The sequence below is a fragment of the Arachis stenosperma genome, chromosome 4, assembly GCF_014773155.1.
Source record: "Arachis stenosperma cultivar V10309 chromosome 4, arast.V10309.gnm1.PFL2, whole genome shotgun sequence".
Lineage (NCBI taxonomy): Eukaryota > Viridiplantae > Streptophyta > Magnoliopsida > Fabales > Fabaceae > Arachis > Arachis stenosperma.
This window is the reverse complement of record NC_080380.1, coordinates 15303635-15326240: the sequence shown is the minus strand read 5'-3', so window position 1 is coordinate 15326240 and position 22606 is coordinate 15303635. Positions and strand designations below refer to the sequence as shown.

The 22606-nt window shown below is 38.7% G+C and overlaps 2 protein-coding genes and 1 non-coding gene across 8 annotated transcripts; 2 read left to right on the top strand and 1 right to left on the bottom strand.

The window, feature by feature from the left end:
* Positions 1 to 304: 304 nt before the first annotated feature.
* On the top strand, positions 305 to 7473 carry LOC130974346 (serine/threonine-protein kinase EDR1-like). Of its 4 annotated transcripts, XR_009084469.1 has the most exons (14): positions 316 to 1001; positions 1642 to 2062; positions 2136 to 2790; positions 3055 to 3095; positions 3378 to 3446; positions 3982 to 4082; positions 4186 to 4264; positions 4362 to 4460; positions 4557 to 4625; positions 4778 to 4827; positions 4941 to 5022; positions 5167 to 5261; positions 6728 to 6904; positions 6983 to 7468. XR_009084469.1 is itself a non-coding variant. In XM_057899192.1 (13 exons), exons 1-13 carry the CDS (start codon positions 562 to 564, stop codon positions 6852 to 6854), a joined length of 2199 nt encoding a protein of 732 aa, XP_057755175.1. In that variant the 5' UTR covers positions 305 to 561; the 3' UTR covers positions 6855 to 7473. The 4 variants fall into 4 exon arrangements, 3 of the variants coding, with proteins under 3 accessions (XP_057755175.1, XP_057755174.1, XP_057755176.1); XM_057899192.1 differs by having other exon boundaries at positions 305 to 1001; positions 2265 to 2790; positions 6728 to 7473; XM_057899191.1 differs by having other exon boundaries at positions 315 to 1001; positions 6728 to 7470.
* A 999-nt stretch (positions 7474 to 8472) lies between these two features.
* On the bottom strand, positions 8473 to 10513 carry LOC130973297 (uncharacterized). Of its 3 annotated transcripts, XM_057897761.1 has the most exons (3): positions 10220 to 10513; positions 9021 to 9087; positions 8473 to 8905 (listed from the first exon to the last, which is right to left on the bottom strand). In XM_057897761.1, exons 1-3 carry the CDS (start codon positions 10402 to 10404, stop codon positions 8825 to 8827), a joined length of 333 nt encoding a protein of 110 aa, XP_057753744.1. In that variant the 5' UTR covers positions 10405 to 10513; the 3' UTR covers positions 8473 to 8824. The 3 variants fall into 3 exon arrangements, with proteins under 3 accessions (XP_057753744.1, XP_057753745.1, XP_057753746.1); XM_057897762.1 differs by lacking the exons at positions 8473 to 8905; positions 9021 to 9087 and adding an exon at positions 9099 to 9707; XM_057897763.1 differs by lacking the exons at positions 8473 to 8905; positions 9021 to 9087 and adding an exon at positions 9102 to 9689.
* Positions 10514 to 21785: 11272 nt separating this feature from the next.
* LOC130977539 (small nucleolar RNA R71) lies at positions 21786 to 21893 on the top strand. The gene has a single exon (XR_009085227.1). It is a non-coding gene; the product is annotated as a small nucleolar RNA R71 (small nucleolar RNA).
* The last annotated feature ends 713 nt before the right edge of the window (positions 21894 to 22606 follow it).

Genomic DNA, 22606 nt, shown 5'->3' with positions numbered 1-22606 from the left:
TCCTAAAGAAAGAAGACCTAATTCTTATTTGAGTACTAACTAACATGAAGACAGGTTCCACACAAATGGGAGATATTGGTAGTTCAAATAATAACTTTGTCTAAAAAAGCATAAATAACTATGAAAGAAAATAAAAAATATTTAATTTATTTACCTATTTATTTATTAAGATTATTCTTAGTAGGAATTATTAGAAAGAGAAATCATTGGGTTGGGTGTAGTAGTGTACAGCTTCATCCTTCCAGTCTCTACCCTTCATGAAAAAAATAAAATAAAATAAAAAAGGATAATCCATAAATAAATATATAAATTCACTTTCCCATTCTAATTTCTAATTTAATGTATTATTCTCTTTTTCTTCCTTCTTACTCTGAAGTTGATCAACTTCAAAATCTGTGTGTGCCATTTTTCTTGCGCCAACACAGAAACAAAGAATCAAGCTCGAAACTTTTTCCTCTTTGATTCAATGGGTAGAAGCGAATCGAAGATTTGATCTGTGTTAAGTTGGGTAAGAATTGCTCAGAGAATAAAGGAAGGGAAAAATAAAAAATAAAAACCAAAATGGGAACTTCAGAAGCAAAAGAAGAAGAGCTTGTGAAGAAGATAGAGAAGCTTGAAGCTGGCCATGTTCAGCTGAAGCATGAGATGTCGAAGCTGAAGCTATCTGAACGCCGCCATCATCACCGCCACAGGTCGCACTCCTTGTCGCCGCAGCGTTCGAGGCTTGGCGGTTGTGGCGGTGGCGGGGGTGCTGCTGCTGGTTGTAACAACAAAGGGTCTTCTTCTTCACCCTTGAAGAGGGAGAGTCGCAGCAGCAATAATCATAATCATAATCACAATCAGCACCAGAATCAGAATGAAGATGGTGATGGTGATTGTGATGGTGATGGTGATGTTGTTGGTGTGAATGTTGGCCTTAGTGAGAAGCAGTATATGAACATTTTGCAGTCAATGGGGCACTCGCTTCATATTCTGGATCTTCAATGCCGGATTATATATTGGTCAGTAACTCAATTTCTTTTCCTTTTCTTTTCTGTGTAGAACATGATACCTAAAAATGCTGGTCAAATTTAGTTGTTTTTATAGACAAATTAGTAGTCAAGGTCATCAAGTTCTAGGGTTATTTTGCAAATTCTTAGAAATCTACAAGTATAGGGTTCCCAAATTGAGTTTATGAGTTATGTTTTACAATTCAAGTTTAATAGATTTTAGGTTAATTCTCAAGTTTGACAACTTTTTTAGTATTCCCTAAGAAGGTCTAATTTTATCATTCAAGGGTAAAGTATGTTTTTTTCGCTAAGGATTGTGATTTTCTTCAAGAATACCGTGACATTTAATTTCATTCAATTTTGTTCTTAATATCTTCGATTTGTGTCAAAATTACCTTTGGACATTTTCAATTTTGTCCCTAACGTTTTAATTACCTATGCCAGATGAATTTGTCCGTGATGTTTTCCACCAAGGACTAATTTTGGACTTTATTCTTGTTTATTTGTTGTTATTGATGTAGTTTATCAAGTTTTGTTGTGTGGGGTGTTTGTTGTTAATTTTGCAGATATTAAGGTAAGGTTTACCTTTTTCCTAAAGAAAATGGAAGAAAAGTAAAGGGGTTTGCCTTCAGTATGTGTAATGTTTTTGCAGGAATCCTAGTGCCGAAAATCTGTATGGTTATGCAGCAGTAGAGGCTCTTGGAAAAGATGGGATTGAGCTGCTCGTAGACCCTATTGATTTCGGCTTAGCATATGATGTTTTCAACCATGTCACTGTGGGGGAGAGTTGGAGCGGCCAGTTCCCTGCCAAGAACAAGATGGGGGAGAAATTTTCAGTTGTGGCAACCAACACACCATTCTATGATGACGATAGGAAGTTGATTGGGGTTATCTGTGTGTCCATTGATTCTAGACCCTTTCTTGAAACTCGAGCTACTTTATCAGATGTGAAGAATGCTGCACCAGGTTCAGACTTGGATTATAACCACGCGAAGAGTGGCATTTCAAATAAACTTGGCCTTGACTCTCAGCAGCCACTTCAAGTTGCTCTAGCATCCAAAATTTCTAATTTGGTTAGTTCAATTCTTTTTTGTCCTATTTAAGTATGTAACTTGGCATATCTTGATATTACAACCATTAAAACAGGCATCAAAGATGAGTAATAAAGTTAAGTCAAGAATGCGGACAGGAGAAAATGGTGTTGACCGTTATGGTTGGAGCGGAGAAAGTCATCATTCTGATCAGAGTTTTTCGGATTATGTTTTTTCTGACCAGAAAGAGGATGGTAATTCCAGTGGAGCTAGCACTCCCAGAGGTGATGTACCACCTCCATTCGGTGTATTTTGTCATGTTGAAGAGAAATCACCAGCTAAATCTTTGAGAGACTCTGGTGATGATGGCGAAGGAAAACCAATTCACAAGATCATAACTTCTAAAGCTGAAGCATGGATTCAAAAGAGAACATTGTCATGGCCATGGAGAGGAAATGGTCAAGCTGGATCCGAGGCAAGAAATGTTCCTGTTGCTAGGCCACTGGTGCAGAATGATCAAGAACATGAACTGGTTAATCAGATGAATCTTTCTTCCGAGTCCAAGATGGAAGTCCAGGCAGGTAATCGGCCTGTTAATAATGAGGCTTCAGGATCGTGGTCCTCAGTTAACGTTAACAGTACTAGCAGTACCAGCAGCTGCGGCAGTGGCAGCAGTGGTGCTGTCAATAATAAAGTGGATATTGATACCGATTGCTTGGATTATGAAATCTTGTGGGAGGACCTCACAATTGGAGAACAAATTGGGCAAGGTAGCCATGCTCTTAACTAGATAAGCACAGAAGAGAAAATATGTTTTTGATAACTTCTATGCTTCAACAGGAAAAAAAAAAAAAAAAGGAAAAAAAAACAGTTGTCAAACAATCTTCCTGTGTTACCAAAATTTTTGAAATTTTGTTTCTTCTTTTTGGGGTCTAAATAATTTGGTTCCCCTTTAAAAGTTAAAACCCAAATATTTAGTGATTAATTGTTATTTGTGGTATATTACTTTTTACCTTTATGTTGTTGCATTGCAGGTTCTTGTGGAACTGTATATCATGCCCTGTGGTATGGATCAGTATGTTCTTTTCCCTTCCTGTAGTTTCTACATTTTAGTTGATGGTTTCTTGCACTGTAGGATAATAATGTTAAAAGTTTTTTTAACATTATTATGGTAATTATTATGTTGCAGCTCAAATTTATTACATTTTAGTAATATAAGATTCCTTAATGTGTTAAAATACAACATTCTATGGACTTCAATGCAATGTTAGATTTTCTGAAGGCATGTAAAATTCATGTGGCATATGCCAATTAAATTTTGCTATGCTGATTTCATCTCATTTCCATATTTCTGCAGGATGTTGCGGTCAAAGTATTCTCAAAGCAAGAATATTCAGAGGATGTGATACTATCCTTCAGACAAGAGGTGCGCTTTTTGCATTTAATATTCTGGTTTGCCTATTATGTTGGAAACAGACTAAATCTTGTCCAAAAGGTGTAGAAGGTAGCTTACATTTAAACAATTACCAAACCTTTGATTTCTAAGGTAACCGAGGGGGACAATTTTGTTAGAACATAATTTTTCTTCTGTGAATTATGCTATGGTCATTGCCTTTTTACTTTTTAGTGCTTTCTTATTTTCAAAACTAACATTTATTGCTTTATATATCACTCTAATAGTCTAATGTTGAAGGTCAGAGTTTTGGTCTCTTAATATGTGAACTTAGTTCTTTTATCAAAATGAGAAAAATAAATAGACACTTGGTTCTTTACTTTTATTAAAAAAGAAATAGAAAATGAAAAAGAAAAATATGTGAACTTGGTTCAGAATGCTAATCATGTGTTTGAGATTGCCTCATTAATTTTAGATACATTCCACTTCATATTGTAGTTTTTCCATTAGTTATTGAACCTTCATAAATTTGTTTATAGTATTGATTTGCACTGTCTTTTGATTGAAGGTGTCTGTCTTGAAAAGACTTCGCCATCCAAATATTATTCTCTTCATGGGGGCAGTGACTTCACCTCAACGTCTCTGCATTGTGACAGAGTTTCTCCCACGGTTTGTACCAAATTTTGTTTAATAGTTTGTAGTGCTGCCATGTGTTGCAAAATATAGATTTGAGCTAATTGTTGTTTCATTCATTTGTACTCTATCAATGCAGTGGAAGCTTGTTTCGTTTGCTCCAAAGAAATACATCCAAACTTGACTGGAGACGGCGAGTTCATATGGCTTTAGATATCGTGAGTATCAAAACAATGTCAAGGAATAGTATCATGTTCATTTTCTCCCCTCTTTTCCCCTTTTGAAAAATTGATTTCAGACGATGTTCTTCTGCAGGCACGTGGTGTGAATTATCTTCATCGTTGCAGCCCCCCTATTGTTCATCGAGATTTGAAGTCTTCAAATCTTCTAGTTGACAAGAATTGGACTGTGAAGGTCTGCAAAATGTCTGATTTCTTTATTCTTTCGCTTAACTTCTTGGGAAAGTATTCTGTTTGGTCAGAAATGTTAATGACATGTTTACCTTAACAGGTTGGTGATTTTGGTCTTTCACGCCTTAAGCATGAAACATATCTCACAACCAAAACAGGAAAGGGCACGGTATGCTTTCAATATTTATTTATTTTTCGGGGCCATAAGATCTTTGGTTTGTTTAGAATACTTCCCTTTAAAACTTGTTAGAGCTACAGGGTCAAAATATAAAACAAAACAAAACATGTTGCTAATTCTGTTAGGATCTTTTGCCTTTGTAGCCTCAATGGATGGCACCAGAAGTTCTTCGAAATGAACCCTCGGATGAGAAGTATGTCTGCTCTGCCATCAAATGCTCTCTCTCTCTCTCTCTCTCTCTCCCTCATAAGTTAAGATTGAAATTTCACATTGGATATCTGATTATGCTGCTTCTCGGGACTTCAGGTCCGATGTGTACAGCTTTGGGGTGATATTGTGGGAGCTTGCAACTGAAAAGATCCCGTGGGATACTCTCAATGCAATGCAGGTATTGTTTTTCATGTGTAATGAATTCTTGAAAAAATAAACCGATATGAACATCTCTATTTTGTTGTTGCAATGTGTATATTTCATTGACAGCTCATGCACAGTGGCTGCAAATATGAACACAGTTTTTCTTGGATTCTTGCAGGTTATTGGCGCTGTAGGGTTTATGAACCATCGGTTAGAAATTCCGGCAGATGTTGATCCGCAGTGGGCTTCTATAATGGAGAGCTGCTGGCATAGGTTTGCATGCTTGTCGCTCATACTTTGTTACTTTTAGAAAGGATTAAGTACTTTTTTTTCCCCCTTAAAGTCTTGGGTCAAAATCAAAATCGTCTCCGGCTGATTTTAAGTTTTTTTTTTATTAAAATCATCCTCAACGTTACAAAACATTATAAAATCATCCTTTTGTCCATGAACGACATTTTTCGGACGATTTTGCCCTTAAACAAAAATAACAAAAAAACTCCCCTTAATATAAAACACCAGATCCGACCGGAGGCATGGCCATCCCTGGACTCCACCACTGGGTTCCACCAGATCCATCCCCTTTTCCACGCCACACTCCCTCACTTCCTTCAGAAGCCGCAAGCTCTTCCCTTCCTCCTCTACTTCCTCCTCATCCTCACATGGATCTCCTTCACCATCCACCATTCCTCCTCCGCCCGCCTCCAATGCTTTCCATCACCGCTAACGGAATCAACCCTCAATGCCGATAGAATGGCCAACCTTGTTAGGTTCAGCTCCTCCGTCACCTGCCTCGTCGCTAAGGACACCCGCGGTTGGCTCCTTGACCCTATCTCGCTAGCTCGAGCTTCTGACATTTTAGGTTTTTCTTTTTCCCCTCTAATTGATATAGTAGTTTTTAAATTGAATATAGCCATCTGTCTGGTTCATAGATTGGAGATTAGTATATTTATAATTTGATTATGCGAAGAAGCGGGGTCAAATTGAAATTGAGAATTTTTGGGTGGAGTAGCGGGAAGGCGAAGCGAATCTGGTCTGGGCGTGGACCCAGATTGATGGATGAAGAGTGGTATGGTGGTGGTGGTGGTGGTGGTGATGACTTATGAAGACAGAGAGAGAGAGGTGCGTAGCGATGGCGTTGATGATGCAGGAGTTAGTGATGAGGAGATGGTTGTTCTTTTTTTTTTTTTCAAGGGCAAAATCATCTGAAAAATGTCGTTTATGGACAAAAGGGTGATTTTATAATGTTTTGTAACGTTAAAGATGATTTTAATTAGAAAAAAAAGTCGGGGACGATTTTGATTTTGACCCAACACCTGACGAAAAAAGTACTTAACCATTTTAAAAAACTAATGAAAAAATTCCTTCCCCACAGTTTTGGATATCAAGACATAAATTTTATTAGATAAATGTCCTAATTGTGGGTAAGGTTTACAACTCTTTTGAGCATAACTGTTTAATTAGTTCATGTAACTGACTTGAAGTTGCGAACACTTGATTTATTATAGATTATGCCTTGTAATATGATTTGAAATTCTTCGGTTTTGGTTAGTTTGTTTATTGTTTTTTTCCTCACTAACTAATTTAATTATCAACTTCTTCTATGGGTTTTCTTTTTTGTTTTTGTTATTTTACATCAATTATTAAACAATATTGGATATGTCATACTTCATATTATTTTGAAGCCAATTTGGTGCAATTACCAACTATGCTAACTCACACCTTTTGTCCATTACTACCAGCGATCCGGCTCAGCGACCAACATTCCAGGAACTTGTGGAAAGGCTCAGGGAAATGCAGAGACGACATGCCATTCAGCTCCAGGCGGCTCGTTCTGCCAGCGGTGGAAGCAATCAGAAGGAATCTTAAGACACAGCCCCCTTTGAGATGGTTTCTTTTTTGTCACTCGTGGCTAATGCGTAAGGATTTTTTTGCACATTGATGATGAGTTGATGAGGTGTACAAGTAGCTTGTCTCACGGTTTGGCAGTGTTGCAGGTTGGCATTCTTGTTCATCAATGTTTACCGAGGAGTCGTATTAAATGATAAAAGAGAAGTAGGAAAAGGGTTAGAAACTAGTTTATGGTCCTTTTGTGTTTCTATGATGGCACCATCTTCAATTGATTAGTGATGCACTGATGCTTATGTTTGGAGTCTTCTTGTGTATAGAGGTTTCTCATTATCATCATTGTAATCTTATATGGACAAAGTTTGTGACATCTTTTCTTTAGCTGTAAAGAAACTTAGAGAAAACTGAAAAGAAAAGTGCTTTGGTATTACTCATAGTTACATGAATCCACCAATTAAGTAGCATTTCATATACCAAATTACCAATTCATCTGCATACCAATACGTTATATGTATATTTTTTACATAAAATATTTTATATATGGGGTATCGCGTATCGCACACCCGTTCTCATAGCGAAATCTATTGCCGAAATCTATTGTTTTTAATGTAACTATGGTATTACTATAGAGATAGGGCTCATAAAGTTTGTATTCTTTTAAATTCAAGTTAGATAGGATTGGGATCTCTGTCATTGTCCACTTGAACTTTGAAGAAGGAGACAGATTAACACGACGGATTGACACTTTTAGTTGAATTATCATTGATTGTGTTTTCTATTGAATTTTTATTTGGATGACAGGATGATTCATCTTTTTGGGAATGTAGTGCAAGTAGTATTGGATAACATTAAGCCATAAAAAAGGGTAGGGGCTATACAATATCTGCATGGGGATTTAATTCATGAAAGGATGTGTCAGTATTGATAAGTAATGATTTCATGACTTCGTCGATTACCAAATTAAATGAAATCTGCCAGTGACCCCAAATGCACAATATAAAATAATATTTAAAAATTATATATATATATATATATATATATATATATATATATATATATATATATATATATATATATATATATATATATATATATATATATATATATATATAAGCTTTTGTGCCCTAGTTAAGGAAGAATTTTGGATCCTCTAAAGTGAGGATTTCGTTTACAATTTTTTTTAATGCCCAAACCTTTAAATCCCCACTTCACAAGATCCTTAATTGTTAAAGATATAGTAGATGTGACGACATGAAGATGAGATTGATTACAAGGTTGCCACACACCCAAATCTCCATTTGACGACTAAAGATCTCACTCCGATGGGGAAGTTTCAGAAGCCTATAGAAGGATTCTATGGCTTAAGGTTCTCTTAGCAATCTAAGTGGAACTAACTTTTGTGAGAATTAGTGGGTTTCTCCCCGACAAAGCAAGAATTGTGATCACAAATTATCTCTTTGAAGAAATTATATGGTACATGGACAGAGAAATAAAAGAGAAGGGTACAATATCTCTGGGAAATTTTTGCATGATGGAACGGACCAGCTTACATGTTTTTTCAATGGAATATTGTTGAATAAGCAACACTTGGCAAAGATTGTGGACACTACTTTCATGTCAATGTCAAACTCAAAAAACAAAAGAAAAAATCTAGGTCTTTATCAATATAGATTTCACACAATAGAAAACACTATTCTACACATACAGTTTTCCACAACAATGGAAAAAGGAGCAAGTAAAAAAGCAGGCTTTTCAAGTGATAAATGGAAAAACTAGAAACATTATAAGATCCTGATGAAAAACGTGGCTTTATCATCAGATTTTGGTTTCTCTTTTTTTTTTTTGGGTACATAGATCACTTCAAAATTTCACTTAGTGATTTATGGGAAAAGTTGAGGTCTTGATATACATTGTGATCTCTCAATGCAGAACAATATAGGGCAATATATAAGATCCTCCGAAATATTAAACCCTTCTTCATTCCCACCATTCTACTGAAGCAAGTGACGAATGGCAGCAACTGCATCACCTTTATGCTCGCGCAAAGTTCTTTCTGCTACCTTTTTATCCAACTGTTGGAAACAAGAATATATTGGTCAATTGGTGCATATACATAGATTGTCAAATAATATTTCCAGTTATCCATTCTTTTCGGCGGTGGGAAATAGAATCTGTCATAGAAGTTACCTCCAGTTCATTTGCAATTATATCAACATCAGCTGCATTTATCTTAACAGCTGCTAATTCTTTCTCTCTGTGATCAGAACAGAGTGCATAATCAGGGGTTAGAGAGATACAAGGAAAGGAACTCCTTATTTCAAATGAGATAAGGTGGAATGTTATTTACGGTTTTATTCCATTCAAGTTTATATTCTAACTTTCTGACTAAAAAACTGCTTCAATTTATGGTTCTATCAGTAATACAGCTTGAATTTCGAATTCATGTATATTTGTAGAACAAGAGAAAGATAGACCGAAACAAAATTGCGTGAAGGTGGAGGAGAACTTATACGGGGTGGCAAGTGGCAAGTGGAGACGAGTATCTATAATCGTTGCATTAACGAATTATGTCAATACAAACAAAGACTCCTCCAATACTTCCACACTGTTACAGTAAATATTCAGGCCAGCAACACTTGTTTGTTATTATTATTTTTTTTTTGTGTGTGGAAAAATGGAACTAGTGTCTAGGGAAAAGAAAACTACATTATGAGGAACAGAAAAGGAACCTCTCAAATCATCACTAAGCAAATAAATAATCCCTCTAGGAGCACTAAAGTAGACATGAAGCCCCAATTCTTCAAAATGTCCCTTATTTGCAAGTCATTTTGCCACCCTGTTAGCTTATCGATAAATCTGCAACATACGAACTTCCTGATCACGAGTTAGAAGAGATTTAATTTTAAAAATAAGAGTTGCACATGGATGAAGATGGACCCATTAAGAGTGAACCAAAGACACTGCAGCCATGGGGTCAAGCTCTAACAACACTTATTTGTTCCTAGATTAGAATGTGACAGAACGCTAATGATAACAAATATGAGATTAAGAATGTTTAAATTTCAAGTAGTTCCACATTCTAAACAAGCTTATGTAGCACTAGAAACTCTAGGGCTAAAGTTGAAACCCTGCTCCCACCTCTCTTAAACTATCGTTGTATGCATATATGGAGAGGATAACCACCAGGATCAAAGCTCCATGGCTTCCCATTCTTCTTAGTCATGCTCAAATCGACAAAGTAAATAGCACGCAAGAAAATAATGAACAAAAAGTTAAAATATATATAACGGTTATCCAGCTTCCATGACTAACTAGTGATGTTGAAAGCATAACCCTAAATTTGTAAAAGGAAATGCTAATAGGAAATAGAAGAAAGAAAGTGTAACCTTAAACGCATGGCGTTCCAGTCAGCTTGAGCAGAGGCAGCAATGGAGGCCATGGCCTCTTGGACGCGAGTGGAATCGAGCTGGCGATCTTCGACGCGGTCGGTGAGCTTGTCGAAGGCCTTAGTCTGCTGCTGAAGATCCTTCGTCTCCGCTACCATCTCCACTCCTTCGTCTCCGCCCTCCATTTCTCTCTCTCTCTCTCTGCCTGCAACTATGTGCCCTAGCGCCACCGAGCTCTCTCTCTCTCTCTCTCTCTACTCTCTAGTCTCTACTCAGTACTCACTATTTTTTGCCTTTTTCCTTTTTTTTTTCTTTTTGAGTCTAACCGTCTTTTTCGGTTTCTTTCTTATGGGTCTAACCGTTATTTTTTGGTTTCTATTTTGGGCCTAACCCTCGTTTTTGGTTTATCTATTTGTGGGCTTATATAAAAAACGATAATCTATCACCTAGTTCGAAACAACATAGCCTAAAGAAGTATTCATTATCTGCGGTAAACCCTTAAATAGAGTTCAGTACCACTCCATGACGGATTAGTCTTTAATCTATTGGGTTGATAAATACATGGAAAAAAAATCCCAAAGAACTACTACCAAAAAAGAGATTTATTTTTTCAAACAATATAAATAATAAAAAGACAATATAAATAATAAAGGTTCACAAATTATAACCAACTTTTGGGTTGGTCGATGAATTCACTCATCAAATCACTTTTTAACAATGGTCAGCAAAAGTTATATATGAAAATATCAATTAGGAGATTTGGTTATTTATGTATATAACAATTTGTCATATGTATTTTTGGTAAGAATAAATTAGAATAACAAATCAAATTGTTATATTAGGAAAAGATTTGCTGTGATTAGGTTGATTAGGGTGTATATATATGAAAGCTTGTATCAAAGGTAAGACAGGTCGATTACCATTTCTTATTATAGTATTAGAGCCTTGTTTGAAAAACACATAGAATAGAGGACGACCTGAGAAACCATGGCGGCAAAGCCAGAGAAGACCATCAGAAACAAACCACATTGCTCAGGAGGAGACGAAAAGAAGACTCACTCACCGTACAACCTCAACGCGAGCGATAACACAGGAAACGTAATCACGCAGGTGCAATTGCGTGGGAAAAATTATGATGAATGGGTGAGGGTTGTGAAGATTTCTTTTCGAGCTCGAAGAAAGTGGAGATTCATTGACGGGACTCACATAGAACCAGGAATGGATGCACCTGAACTTGAAAATTGTTGGATTATCCAATCTATGATTATTTTATGGATTTTGAATACGATCAAACCAAGCTTGCGGACTACCGTAGCGTATGCAGAGAATGCGAAGACGTTGTGAGAGGACATCAAAAAATGCTTCTCTATTGTGAATGGACCTCGAATATAACAATTGAAAGCAGATTTGACAAGGTCTAAGCAAGAAGGTGCGTCTGTGACTGCGTACTATGGGAAGCTGAAAATACTTTGGGATGAACTTGCAAATTGTGACCAGATTACCAAATGCACCTGTGGTGAGTGCAAATGTTCAATTGGCTCTCAACTTGAGAAGCGGAGAGAAGAAGAAAAGGTTCACAAACTCCTCATGGGTCTTGATGATGTCAGCTACGCCACTATAAGGTCAAGTATCCTTGCAATCGATCCCTTACCTTCACTTAATCGTGTGCACGCGATGTTAATTCAAGAGGAAAGGGTCAAGACAATCACCAAGTCGGCGGATGAAAGGGGACTGGTTGTGGGACTTGCGACGCATGTCGGCAACAAGGCTAGAGGGGTAGGTGAATATGGAGAAAAGGCCGTGACGTGTTCCAAGTGCGGCAAAAATGGTCATGATGTGAAAGAATATTTTCAAATAGTGGGTTACCCAGAGTGGTGGAGTGACTAGCCAAGACACGAAGGAAGAGGCACTGACAGAGGATCAGGAAGACAAGGGATACGCAACCGAAGGGCTCAATCACGTGCTAATGTGGCGTGTATTGGAGGAAGTGGAAGTCATGTGAACAACCCAGAAGAAAAGAATCTTGATATGACAGGTTTAACTAGTGAGCAATGGAAGGTATTGTTTGATATGATCAGCAAACAAAAATCAGCCGAATCTGAGAAAATAACTGATAAGAGAATTTAGAATTTGTGGATCATCGATAGTGGTGTTTCTAACCACATGACAGGTACCTTGAAAAATTTGTGTGAAAAAAGGACCATTCCAGGATGCTCAGTAGGGCTGCCTGACGGTGAGCAGGTGCTTGCTTGCAATCAAGGAACTGTGGTTCTTGATGGAGGACTTCAGTTAAAAAAATGTCCTTTATGTACCAAGATTAAAATACAACTTGTTTTCTTTTTCACAATTGACTGATAAAGAAAACTGTGTTGTATAATTCACTGACAAGTTGTGTATTATGCTAGACTACACTTCGAGGAAGATGATTGGAGCGGGTGAACGGAAGGATGGGCTCTATTGGTATTGGGGTGTGCACAAAGCTCAAGCAAGTCATGTCAAAACTGAAAATCAATTGACTCTTTGGCATATGAGATTGGGACATCCATCATTTAAAATTGTGCAAATGATTCCTAATATGAGTGACAAATGTACTAGCAAAGAGGTGAATAAATTTTGTGAAATTTGTGAAAAATTCAAACAAACAAGAGATAAATTTTCTGATAAGCCACTATTTTATGGTTTATCTTGTGCTCAATTGAGTGGTTTTTATCAACTCTTTACCCACTTATTCATACTATTTGCATGGTTTTATATTTGCCTTCCTAATTATGTGCTTTGATTGAAAACATGCTTCTTTGGATTTTATTTCCTTTTATTTAATCCTCTCTTATTACCATTAGATGCCTTGATATGTGTGTTAAGTGATTTCAGGAATTACAGGGTAGGAATGGCTTAGAGGATGGAAAGGAAGCATGCAAAAGTGGAAGGAATACAAGAAGTTGAAGGAACTGCAAAGCTGTCAGCCTGACCCTCTCGCACTAAAACGATCATAACTTGAGCTATAGAGGTCCAAATGATTCGGTTTTACTTGCGTTGGAAAGCTAACATCCGGGGCTTCGATTTGATATATAATTCGCCATAGTGTCCGTACAATTAGGCGACGCAGACGCGTCGCATCTGCGAATCTCATTCCGCGCGGACGCATGAATGACGCCTCCGCGTCACTTTGCCGCGACCTGTACGGACCAGATTTCACAATCAGCAATTTTTGGGCTGTTTCTGACCCAATTTTCGGCCCAGAGAACACAGATTAGAGGCTATAAAGTGGGGGAATGCATCCATTCATAATCAGGCTTTTCATAATTCATAACTTTAGTTTTAGATGTAGTTTTTAGAGAAAGAGGTTCTCTCATCTCTCTTAGGATTTAGGATTAGAATTTCTATTAGGATTAGGATTGTTTCTTCATACCAGGTTCAATAATTTATGTTTCTCTTTTACTTCCATTTACTCTGATGCTTTCATTTGTATCTGATTTGTGTTGCCCAATTGGCTTATGAACTTTTCATGTTAGGATTGATTTTCTTATTTAATATACATTACTGAGATATTTTCAGATATATGATTTTAATTTAGCTTTCTACATTATTGGCTTTAATTGATTAACTGGAAGCTCTTGAGTTACCAACTATTCATGATTGATTGTTATGTCGGCTAATTAACTGGAATTCCACTAACTCTAGTCTTTTTTTAGGAATTGGCTAGGACTTGGGAAATCTAACCAATTGGTTCACTTGACTTTCCTTGCTTACGCAAAGGTTAACTAAGTGGGATCAACTTCCATTCTTATAGGAGTAACTAGGATAGGACTTCCGAATTTTCATATCTTGCTAAGAGTTTATTTTATAGTTATTTATTTATTTCACTTATCATTTATCATACTTGTTTCTCATTCTCAAAATCCCCAAAAATTTTACCTTTTTCATAGCCAATAATAAGTCATACCTCCCTGTAATTCCTTGAGAAGACGACCGAGGTTTAAATACTTTGGTTATCAATTTATTTAGGGGTTTGTTACTTGTGATAACCAAAACGTTTGTAAGAAAGGTTGATTGCTTGGTTTAGTAACTATACTTACAACGAGAGTTTATTATAACTTCTAAACCATCAATCTTCAGTTCTTCATTTTCATTAAGTGATATTCATGTTTCGAGTATTTTTTATTTGATTCATTGTGACTTGTGGGGGCCTTATAAAACTCCGTCGCCATGTAGAGCCTCATATTTCTTAACCATTGTGGATGATTGCTCACGGGCTGTTTGGAACTTGGATATATTTGTTAAAAGAAAAGACGGAAGTTTCTGTTATGTTGAAAAATTTCTTTGCTTTGGTTGAAAAACAATACAATAAATGCGTCAAAATAGTGCGAACCGATAATGGAACAGAGTTCATGTGTTTAAGGCAGTACTTTATGCAATAAGGAGTGGTTCATCAAATTTCGTGTGTCGGAACTCCACAACAAAATGGAAGAGTAGAGCGCAAACACAAGCATATTCTAAATGTTGCCCAGTCCTTGCGATTCCAAGGTAATCTCCCTATTGAGTTTTAGGGAGAAAGTGTTTTAACTGCTGGGCACCTAATCAATATCACACCGTTGTCAATGTTGAAAGGAAAATCCCCATATGAAATTATTCATGGAAGAGTTTTCAGTTATGAACACCTGTGAGTTTTTGGTTCTTTGTGTTTTGCTTATAACCAAAGTAGGAAAAATGACAAATTTGACAGTCAAAGCAGGAAATGTGTGTTTGTTGGGTATCTGTTTGGGCAAAAAGGATGGAAGCTGTTTGACTTGGAAAAGGAAGTTTTCCTTGTCTCTCGTGATGCCCATTTCATTGAACGTGTATTTCCCTTCTGTGAATCCCAAAGAGCAAACTTACGAGTTGACCAAATTAGGCCCCCAGTGTTGGAACATGTTTTTGAAGAGGACATTCTAATTGGATCAATTTTCACTTTAGAATATTCACCCACTGCACCTGAAATCGAAGACAGGGGACATGAGCTCCGAGATGACCCAGACGAGGATGTCGTTGTCCCCTCCAAAACCAACGCCGAGGAAATGGTGTCGCTCTCCGATTTGCCACCAGCCGCAACCAAAGCCCCCCTTGGCTGAGGACACCGCGTGAAAATGCCCCTCCATCAAGTGGCGCGACTTTGTCACCACTGCCACTGTCCAAAAGAGCCCCTCCAACCAGAATCCGACTTCATCAACTTCCTTAGGTGTATCCTATCCTATACAAAACTTTGTGAATTATAATAATTTCTCTGACAAACACCGCATTTTTCTTGCTTCATTACAATTCGAGTAAGAACCTCGGTCCTTCTCCCAAGCTATCATAGATTCGCGATGGCAAGATGCCATGTCCAAAGAAATTCAAGCATTGGAAGTTAACAACACGTGGAAGCTCACACCTCTTCCTCCATGAAAGAAAGCTTATGGGTGTAAGTGGATTTATCGAATTAAATACAATTCTGATGAGTCACTCGAGCGATTCAAAGCACTGTTGGCCATCTGGTGCGCGAAATTGTGAACTATACTTTTTCACAACTCTCATAATCCCTGGTAATGGCTCCAAAAACTTGGTGCGCTCAATACCATGGCATTACACAACTTCGCACAACTAACCAGCAAGTGCATTGGGTCGTCCAAGTAATAAACCTTACGTGAGTAAGGGTCGATCCCACGGAGATTGTTAGTATTGAAGCAAGCTATGGTCATCTTGTAAATCTTAGTCAGGCAAACTCAGATATATATGGTGATGAACGAAAATAACATAAAAGATAAAGATAGTGATACTTATGTAATTCATTGGTAGGAACTTCAGATAAGCGCATGAAGATGCCTTCCCTTCCGTCTCTCTGCTTTCCTACTGTCTTCATCCAACCCTTTCTTACTCCTTTCCATGGCAAGCTCGTATAGGGTCTCACTGTTGTCAGCAGCTACCTCCCATCCTCGCAGTGAAAGCTAATGCACACACTCTGTCACAGTGCTGCCAATCACCGGTTTGGTTCCCTCCCCTACCGGAATAGAATAACTCTTTTGCGTCTGTCACTAACGCCCAGTAGGTTACAGGTTTGAAGCACGTCACAGTCATTCAGTCATTGAATCCTACTCAGAATACCACAGACAAGGTTAGACCTTCCGGATTCTCTTGAATGCTGCCATCAGTTCTTGCCTATACCACAAAGACTCTGATCTCACGGAATGGCTGGCTCGTTTGTCAGGCGAGCACTCGGTTGTCAGGCGATCAACCATGCATCGTGCAATCAGGAATCCAAGAGATATTCACTAACCCTCAGATGCTTGTAGAACAAGAATGGTTGTCAATCACCTTGTTCATGGGTGAGAATGGTGATGGTTGTCAATCATCACCTTCATCATGTTGAAGAACAAGTGATATCTTGGATAAAGAACAAGCGGAATTTGAATGAAAGAACAATAGTAATTGCATTAATACTCGAGGTACAGCAGAGCTCCACACCTTAATCTATGGTGTGTAGAAACTCCACCGTTGAAAATACATAAGCATAAGGTCTAGGCATGGCCGAATGGCCAGCCTCCCAATGATCTAAGAACTCATATGTCCAAAGATGATCTAGAGATCTAAAAGTGATCAAAAAGATTTCCATACAATAGTAAAAGGTCCTACTTATAAGAAACTAGTAGCCTAGGGTGTACAGAAATGAGTAAATGACATAAAAATCCTCTTCCGAGCCCACTTGGTGTGTGCTTGGGCTGAGCAAAGAAGCAATTTCGTGTAGAGACTCTTCTTGGAGTTAAACGCCAGCTTTGGTGCCAGTTTGGGCGTTTAACTCCCATTTGGGTGCCAGTTCCAGCGTTTAACGCTGGGATTTCTTGAGGTGACTTTGAACGCCGGTTTGGGCCATCAAATCTTGGGCAAAGTATGGACTATTATATATTGCTGGAAAGCCCAGGATGTCTACTTTCCAACGCCGTTGAGAGCGCGCCAATTGGGCTTCTGTAGCTCCAGAAAATCCACTTCGAGTGCAGGGAGGTCAGAATCCAACAGCATCTGCAGTCCTTTTGAGTCTCAGAATCAGATTTTTGCTCAGGTCCCTCAATTTCAGCCAGAAAATACCTGAAATCACAGAAAAACACACAAACTCATAGTAAAGTCCAGAAAAGTGAATTTTAACTAAAAACTAATAAAAATATACTAAAAACTAACTAGATCATACTAAAAACATACTAAAAACAATGCCAAAAAGTATACAAATTATCCGCTCATCACAACACCAAACTTAAATTGTTGCTTGTCCTCAAGCAACTGAAAATCAAATAAGATAAAAAGAAGAGAATATGCAATGAATTCCAAAAACATCTGTGAAGATCAGTATTAATTAGATGAGCGGGGCTTTTACTTTTTGCCTCTGAACAGTTTTGGCATCTCACTCTATCCCTTGTAATTCAGAATGATTGGCTTCTTTAGGAACTCAGAATCCAGATAGTGTTAATGATTCTCCTAGTAAAGTATGATGATTCTTGAACATAGCTATTTATTGAGTCTTGGCTGTGGCCCAAAGCACTCTGTCTTCCAGTATTACCACCGGATACATACATGCCACAGACACATAATTGGGTGAACCTTTTCAGATTGTGACTCAGCTTTGCTAAAGTCCCCAATTAGAGGTGTCCAGGGTTCTTAAGCACACTCTTATTTGCCTTGGATCAAAACTTTATTCTTTCTTTTTCTTTCTTTTTCTCTTTCTTTTTTTTTTCGGTTTTTTTTTTTCGTTTTTGCAATGCTTTTTCTTGCTTCAAGAATCATTTTATTGATTTTTCAGATCCTCAGTAACATGTCTTCTTTTTCATCATTCTTTCAAGAGCCAACATTCATGAACCACAAATTCAAAAGACATATGCACTGTTTAAGCATACATTCAGAGAACAAAAATATTGCCACCACATCAAAATAATTAAACTATTATAAAATTCAAAATTCATGCAATTCTTTCTTTTATCAATTAGGCACGTTTTTATTGAAGAAAGGTGATGGATTCATAGGACATTCATAACTTTAAGGTATAGACACTAAGACACTAATGATCACAAGACACAAACATGGATAAACATAAAGCATAAAAATTCGAAAAACAGAAGAACAATAACAAGGAAATCAAAGAACGGGTCCACCTTAGTGATGGCGGCTCTTTCTTGCTCTTGAAGATCCTATGGAGTGCTTGAGCTCCTCAATGTCTCTCCCTTGTCTTTGTTGCTCCTCCCTCATGATTCTTTGATCTTCTCTAATTTCATGAAGGATGATGGAGTGTTCTTGATGCTCCACCCTCAGTTGTCCCATGTTGGAACTTAGTTCTCCTAGGGAGGTGTTTAGTTGCTCCCAATAGTTTTGTGGAGGAAAGTGCATCCCTTGAGATAACTCAGGGATCTCATGGTGAGAGGGGTCTCTTGTTTGCTCCATCTTCTTCTTAGTGATGGGCTTGAGGTCATGCCTTCTCAATTGAACCGGCTTTCCTCTTGAATCTTGCTTCCATTGTGCGCCCTCTTCACATATGGTTGTGAGGACTTGGTCCAACCTTTGATCAAAGTTGACCCTTCTAGTGTAAGGATGCTCATCTCCTTGCATCATAGGCAAGTTGAACGCCACCCTCACACTCTCCGGACTAAAATCCAAGTATTTCCCCCGAACCATAGTGAGATAATTCTTTGGATTCGGGTTCACACTTTGGTCATGGTTCTTAGTGATCCATGCATTGGCATAGAACTCTTGAACCATCAAGATTCCGACTTGTTGAATGGGGTTGGTAAGAACTTCCCAACCTCTTCTTCGGATCTCATGGCGGATCTCCGGATATTCACCCTTTTTGAGTGAAAAGGGGACTTCGGGGATCACCTTCTTCAAGGCCACAACTTCGTAGAAGTGGTCTTGATGCACCCTTGAGAGGAATCTATCCATCTCCCATGACTCGGAGGTGAAAGCTTTTGCCTTCCCTTTCCTCTTTTTAGAGGTTTCTCCGGCCTTGGATGCCATAAATGGTTATGGAAAAACGAAAAAGCAACGCTTTTACCACACCAAACTTAAAATGTTTGCTCGTCCTCGAGCAAAAGAAGAAAGAAGAGAGTAGAAGAAGAAGAAATGAGGAAGAAGGGAGATGGTAGTGTGTTCGGCCAAAGAGGGGGAGAAGTGGTGTTTAGGTTGTGTGAAATTGAAGAGTTGAAGAAGGGTATTTATAGGAGAGAGGCGGGTAATGGTTCGGCCATGGAGGGTGGGTTTGGGAGGGAAAGTGGTTTGAATTTGAAGGGTGAGGTTGGTGGGGATTTATGAAGGATGGATGTGAGTGGTGAAGAGAAAGATGGGATTTGATAGGTGAAGGGTTTTTGGGGAAGAGGTGTTGAGGTGATTGGTGAATGGGGGAAGAAGAGAGAGAGTGATGGTAGGGTCCTGTGGGGTCCACAGATCCTGTAGTGTCAAGGAAAAGTCATCCCTGCACCAAATGTTGCTCAAAATCACGTTTTGAGCCATTTCTGGCGTTAAACGCCGGGCTGGTGCCCATTCCTGGCGTTTAACGCCAGGTTCTTGCCCTTTACTGGCGTTTAACGCCAGTCTGGTGCCCCTTTCTGGCGTTAAACGCCCAGAATGGTGCCAGACTGGGCGTTAAACGCCCAACAGCTAGCATTACTGGCGTTTGAACGCCAGCTTCTTCTCCTCCAGGGTGTGCTGTTTTTCTTCCTGTTTTTCATTCTGTTTTTGCTTTTTTCATTGTTTTTGTGACTTCTTATGATCATCAACCTACAAAAAAGATAAAATAACAAAAGAAAATAATTAATTATAAAACATTGGGTTGCCTCCCAACAAGCGCTTCTTTAATGTCAGTAGCTTGACAGAGGGCTCTCATGGAGCCTCAGAAATGCTCAGAACCGTGTTGAAACCTCCCAACATCAAACTTAGAGTTTGAATGTGGGGTTTCAACACCAAACTTAGAGTTTGGTTGTGGCCTCCCAACACCAAACTTAGAGTTTGACTGTGGGGGCTCTGCTTGGCTCTGTTTTGAGAGAAGCTCTTCATGCTTCCACTTCATGATGACAGAGGGATATCCTTGAGCCTTAAACACCAAGGATTCTTCATTCACTTGAATGATCAACTCTCCTCTATCAACATCAATCACAGCCTTTGCTGTGGCTAGGAAGGGTCTGCCAAGGATAATGGATTCATCCATGCACTTCCCAGTCTCTAGGACTATGAAGTCAGTAGGGATGTAATGGTCTTCAATCTTCACCAAAACATTCTCTACAAGTCCATGAGCTTGTTTTCTTGAATTGTCTGCCATCTCTAATGAGATTCTTGCAGCTTGCACCTCAAAGATCCCTAATTTCTCTATTACAGAGAGGGGCATGAGGTTTACACTTGACCCTAAGTCACACAAGGCCTTCTTGAAGGTCATGGTGCCTATGGTACAAGGTATAGAAAACTTCCCAGGATCTTGCCTCTTTTGAGGCAGTTTCTGCCTAGACAAGTCATCCAGTTCTTTGGTGAGCAAGGGTGGTTCATCCTCCCAAGTCTCATTTCCAAATAACTTGTCATTCAGTTTCATGATTGCTCCAAGGTATTTAGCAACTTGCTCTTCAGTAACATACTCATCCTCTTCAGAGGAAGAATACTCATCAGAGCTCATGAATGGCAGAAGTAAGTCCAATGGAATCTCTATGGTCTCATTTTGAGCCTCAGATTCCCAAGGTTCCTCATTGAGGAACTCAGAGGAGAGTGGTGCACGCCCACTGGGGTCTCTCTCAGTGGCGTCTTCTTCCTCTCTTTCCTCTCCATATTCGGCCATATTGATGGCCTTGCACTCTCCTTTTGGATTTTCTTCTGTATTACTTGGGAGAGTACTAGGAGGGAGTTCAGTAACTTTCTTGCTCAGCTGACCAACTTGTCCTTCCAAATTTCTGATGGAGGACCTTGTTTCACTCATGAAACTTTGAGTGGTCTTTATTAGATCAGAGACCATTGTTGCTAAGTCAGAAGTATTCTGCTTAGAACTCTCTGTCTGTTGCTGAGGAGATGATGGAAAAGGCTTGCCATTGCTAAACCTGTTTCTTCCACCATTATTGTTATTGAAACCTTGTTGAGGTCTCTCTTGATTCTTCCATGAGAAATTGGGGTGATTTCTCCATGAAGAATTGTAGGTGTTTCCATAGGGTTCTCCTAGGTAATTCACCTCTTCCATGGAAGGGTTCTCAGGATCATAAGCTTCTTCCTCAGATGAAGCTTCCTTAGTACTGCCAGGTGCATTTTGCATTCCAGACAGACTTTGAGAAATCAAATTGACTTGTTGAGTCAATATCTTGTTCTGAGCCAGTATGGCATTCAGAGTGTCAATCTCAAGAACTCCTTTCTTCTGACTAGTCCCATTGTTCACAGGATTCCTTTCAGAAGTGTACATGAATTGGTTATTTGCAACCATTTCAATCAATTCTTGAGCTTCTGCAGGCGTCTTTTTCAGATGAAGAGATCCTCCAGCAGAGCTATCCAAGGACATCTTAGATAGTTCAGAGAGACCATCATAGAAAATTCCTATGATGCTCCATTCAGAAAGCATGTCTGAGGGACATTTTCTGATTAATTGTTTGTATCTTTCCCAAGCTTCATAGAGGGATTCTCCATCCTTCTGTCTGAAGGTTTGGACTTCCACTCTAAGCTTACTCCATCTTTGTGGTGGAAAGAACTTTGCCAGGAAGGCATTGACTAGCTTTTCCCAAGAGTCCAGGCTTTCTTTAGGTTGAGAATCCAACCATATTCTAGCTCTGTCTCTTACAGCAAAAGGGAATAGCATCAGTCTGTAGACCTCAGGGTTAACCCCATTAGTCTTGACTGTGTCACAGATTTGCAAGAATTCAGCTAAAAACTGATGAGGATCTTCCATTGGAAGTCCATGGAACTTGCAATTCTGTTGCATTAGAGAAACTAATTGAGGCTTAAGCTCAAAGTTGTTTGCTCCAATGGCAGGGATAGAGATGCTTCTCCCATAGAAATCAGGAGTAGGTGCAGTAAAGTCACCCAGCACCTTCCTTGCAGTGTTGGCATTGTTGTTGTTTTCGGCTGCCATGTGTTCTTCTTCCTTGAAGAATTCGGTCAGGTCCTCTAAAGAGAGTTGTGCTTTGGCTTCTCTTAGCTTTCTCTTCAAGGTCCTCTCGGGTTCAGGATCAGCTTCAACAAGAATGCCTTTGTCTCTGCTCCTGCTCATATGAAAGAGAAGAGAAAAAGAAAATGTGGAATCCTCTATGTCACAGTATAAAGATTCCTTGAATTGTCAGAGGAAAAGAGAAATAGAAAGAAGAAGGAGAAGAAGAATTTGAACTTTAAGTAGATAAGGTTCGAATTGTGCATTTAGAAGGAGTGGTACTCCATAAATAG

Coding starts and splice junctions, on each gene's coding strand:
- LOC130974346 (XM_057899191.1), top strand. CDS start 562: ATGGGAACTTCAGAAGCAAAAGAAGAAGAGCTTGTGAAGAAGATAGAG. Junction 4,626..4,777: donor CCAAAACAGGAAAGGGCACG/GTATGCTTTCAA, acceptor TTGCCTTTGTAG/CCTCAATGGATGGCACCAGA. Junction 5,262..6,727: donor ATGGAGAGCTGCTGGCATAG/GTTTGCATGCTT, acceptor CATTACTACCAG/CGATCCGGCTCAGCGACCAA.
- LOC130973297 (XM_057897761.1), bottom strand. CDS start 10,404: ATGGAGGGCGGAGACGAAGGAGTGGAGATGGTAGCGGAGACGAAGGAT. Junction 9,088..10,219: donor TGGAACGCCATGCGTTTAAG/GTTACACTTTCT, acceptor TTCTGATCACAG/AGAGAAAGAATTAGCAGCTG. Junction 8,906..9,020: donor TAATTGCAAATGAACTGGAG/GTAACTTCTATG, acceptor TGTTTCCAACAG/TTGGATAAAAAGGTAGCAGA.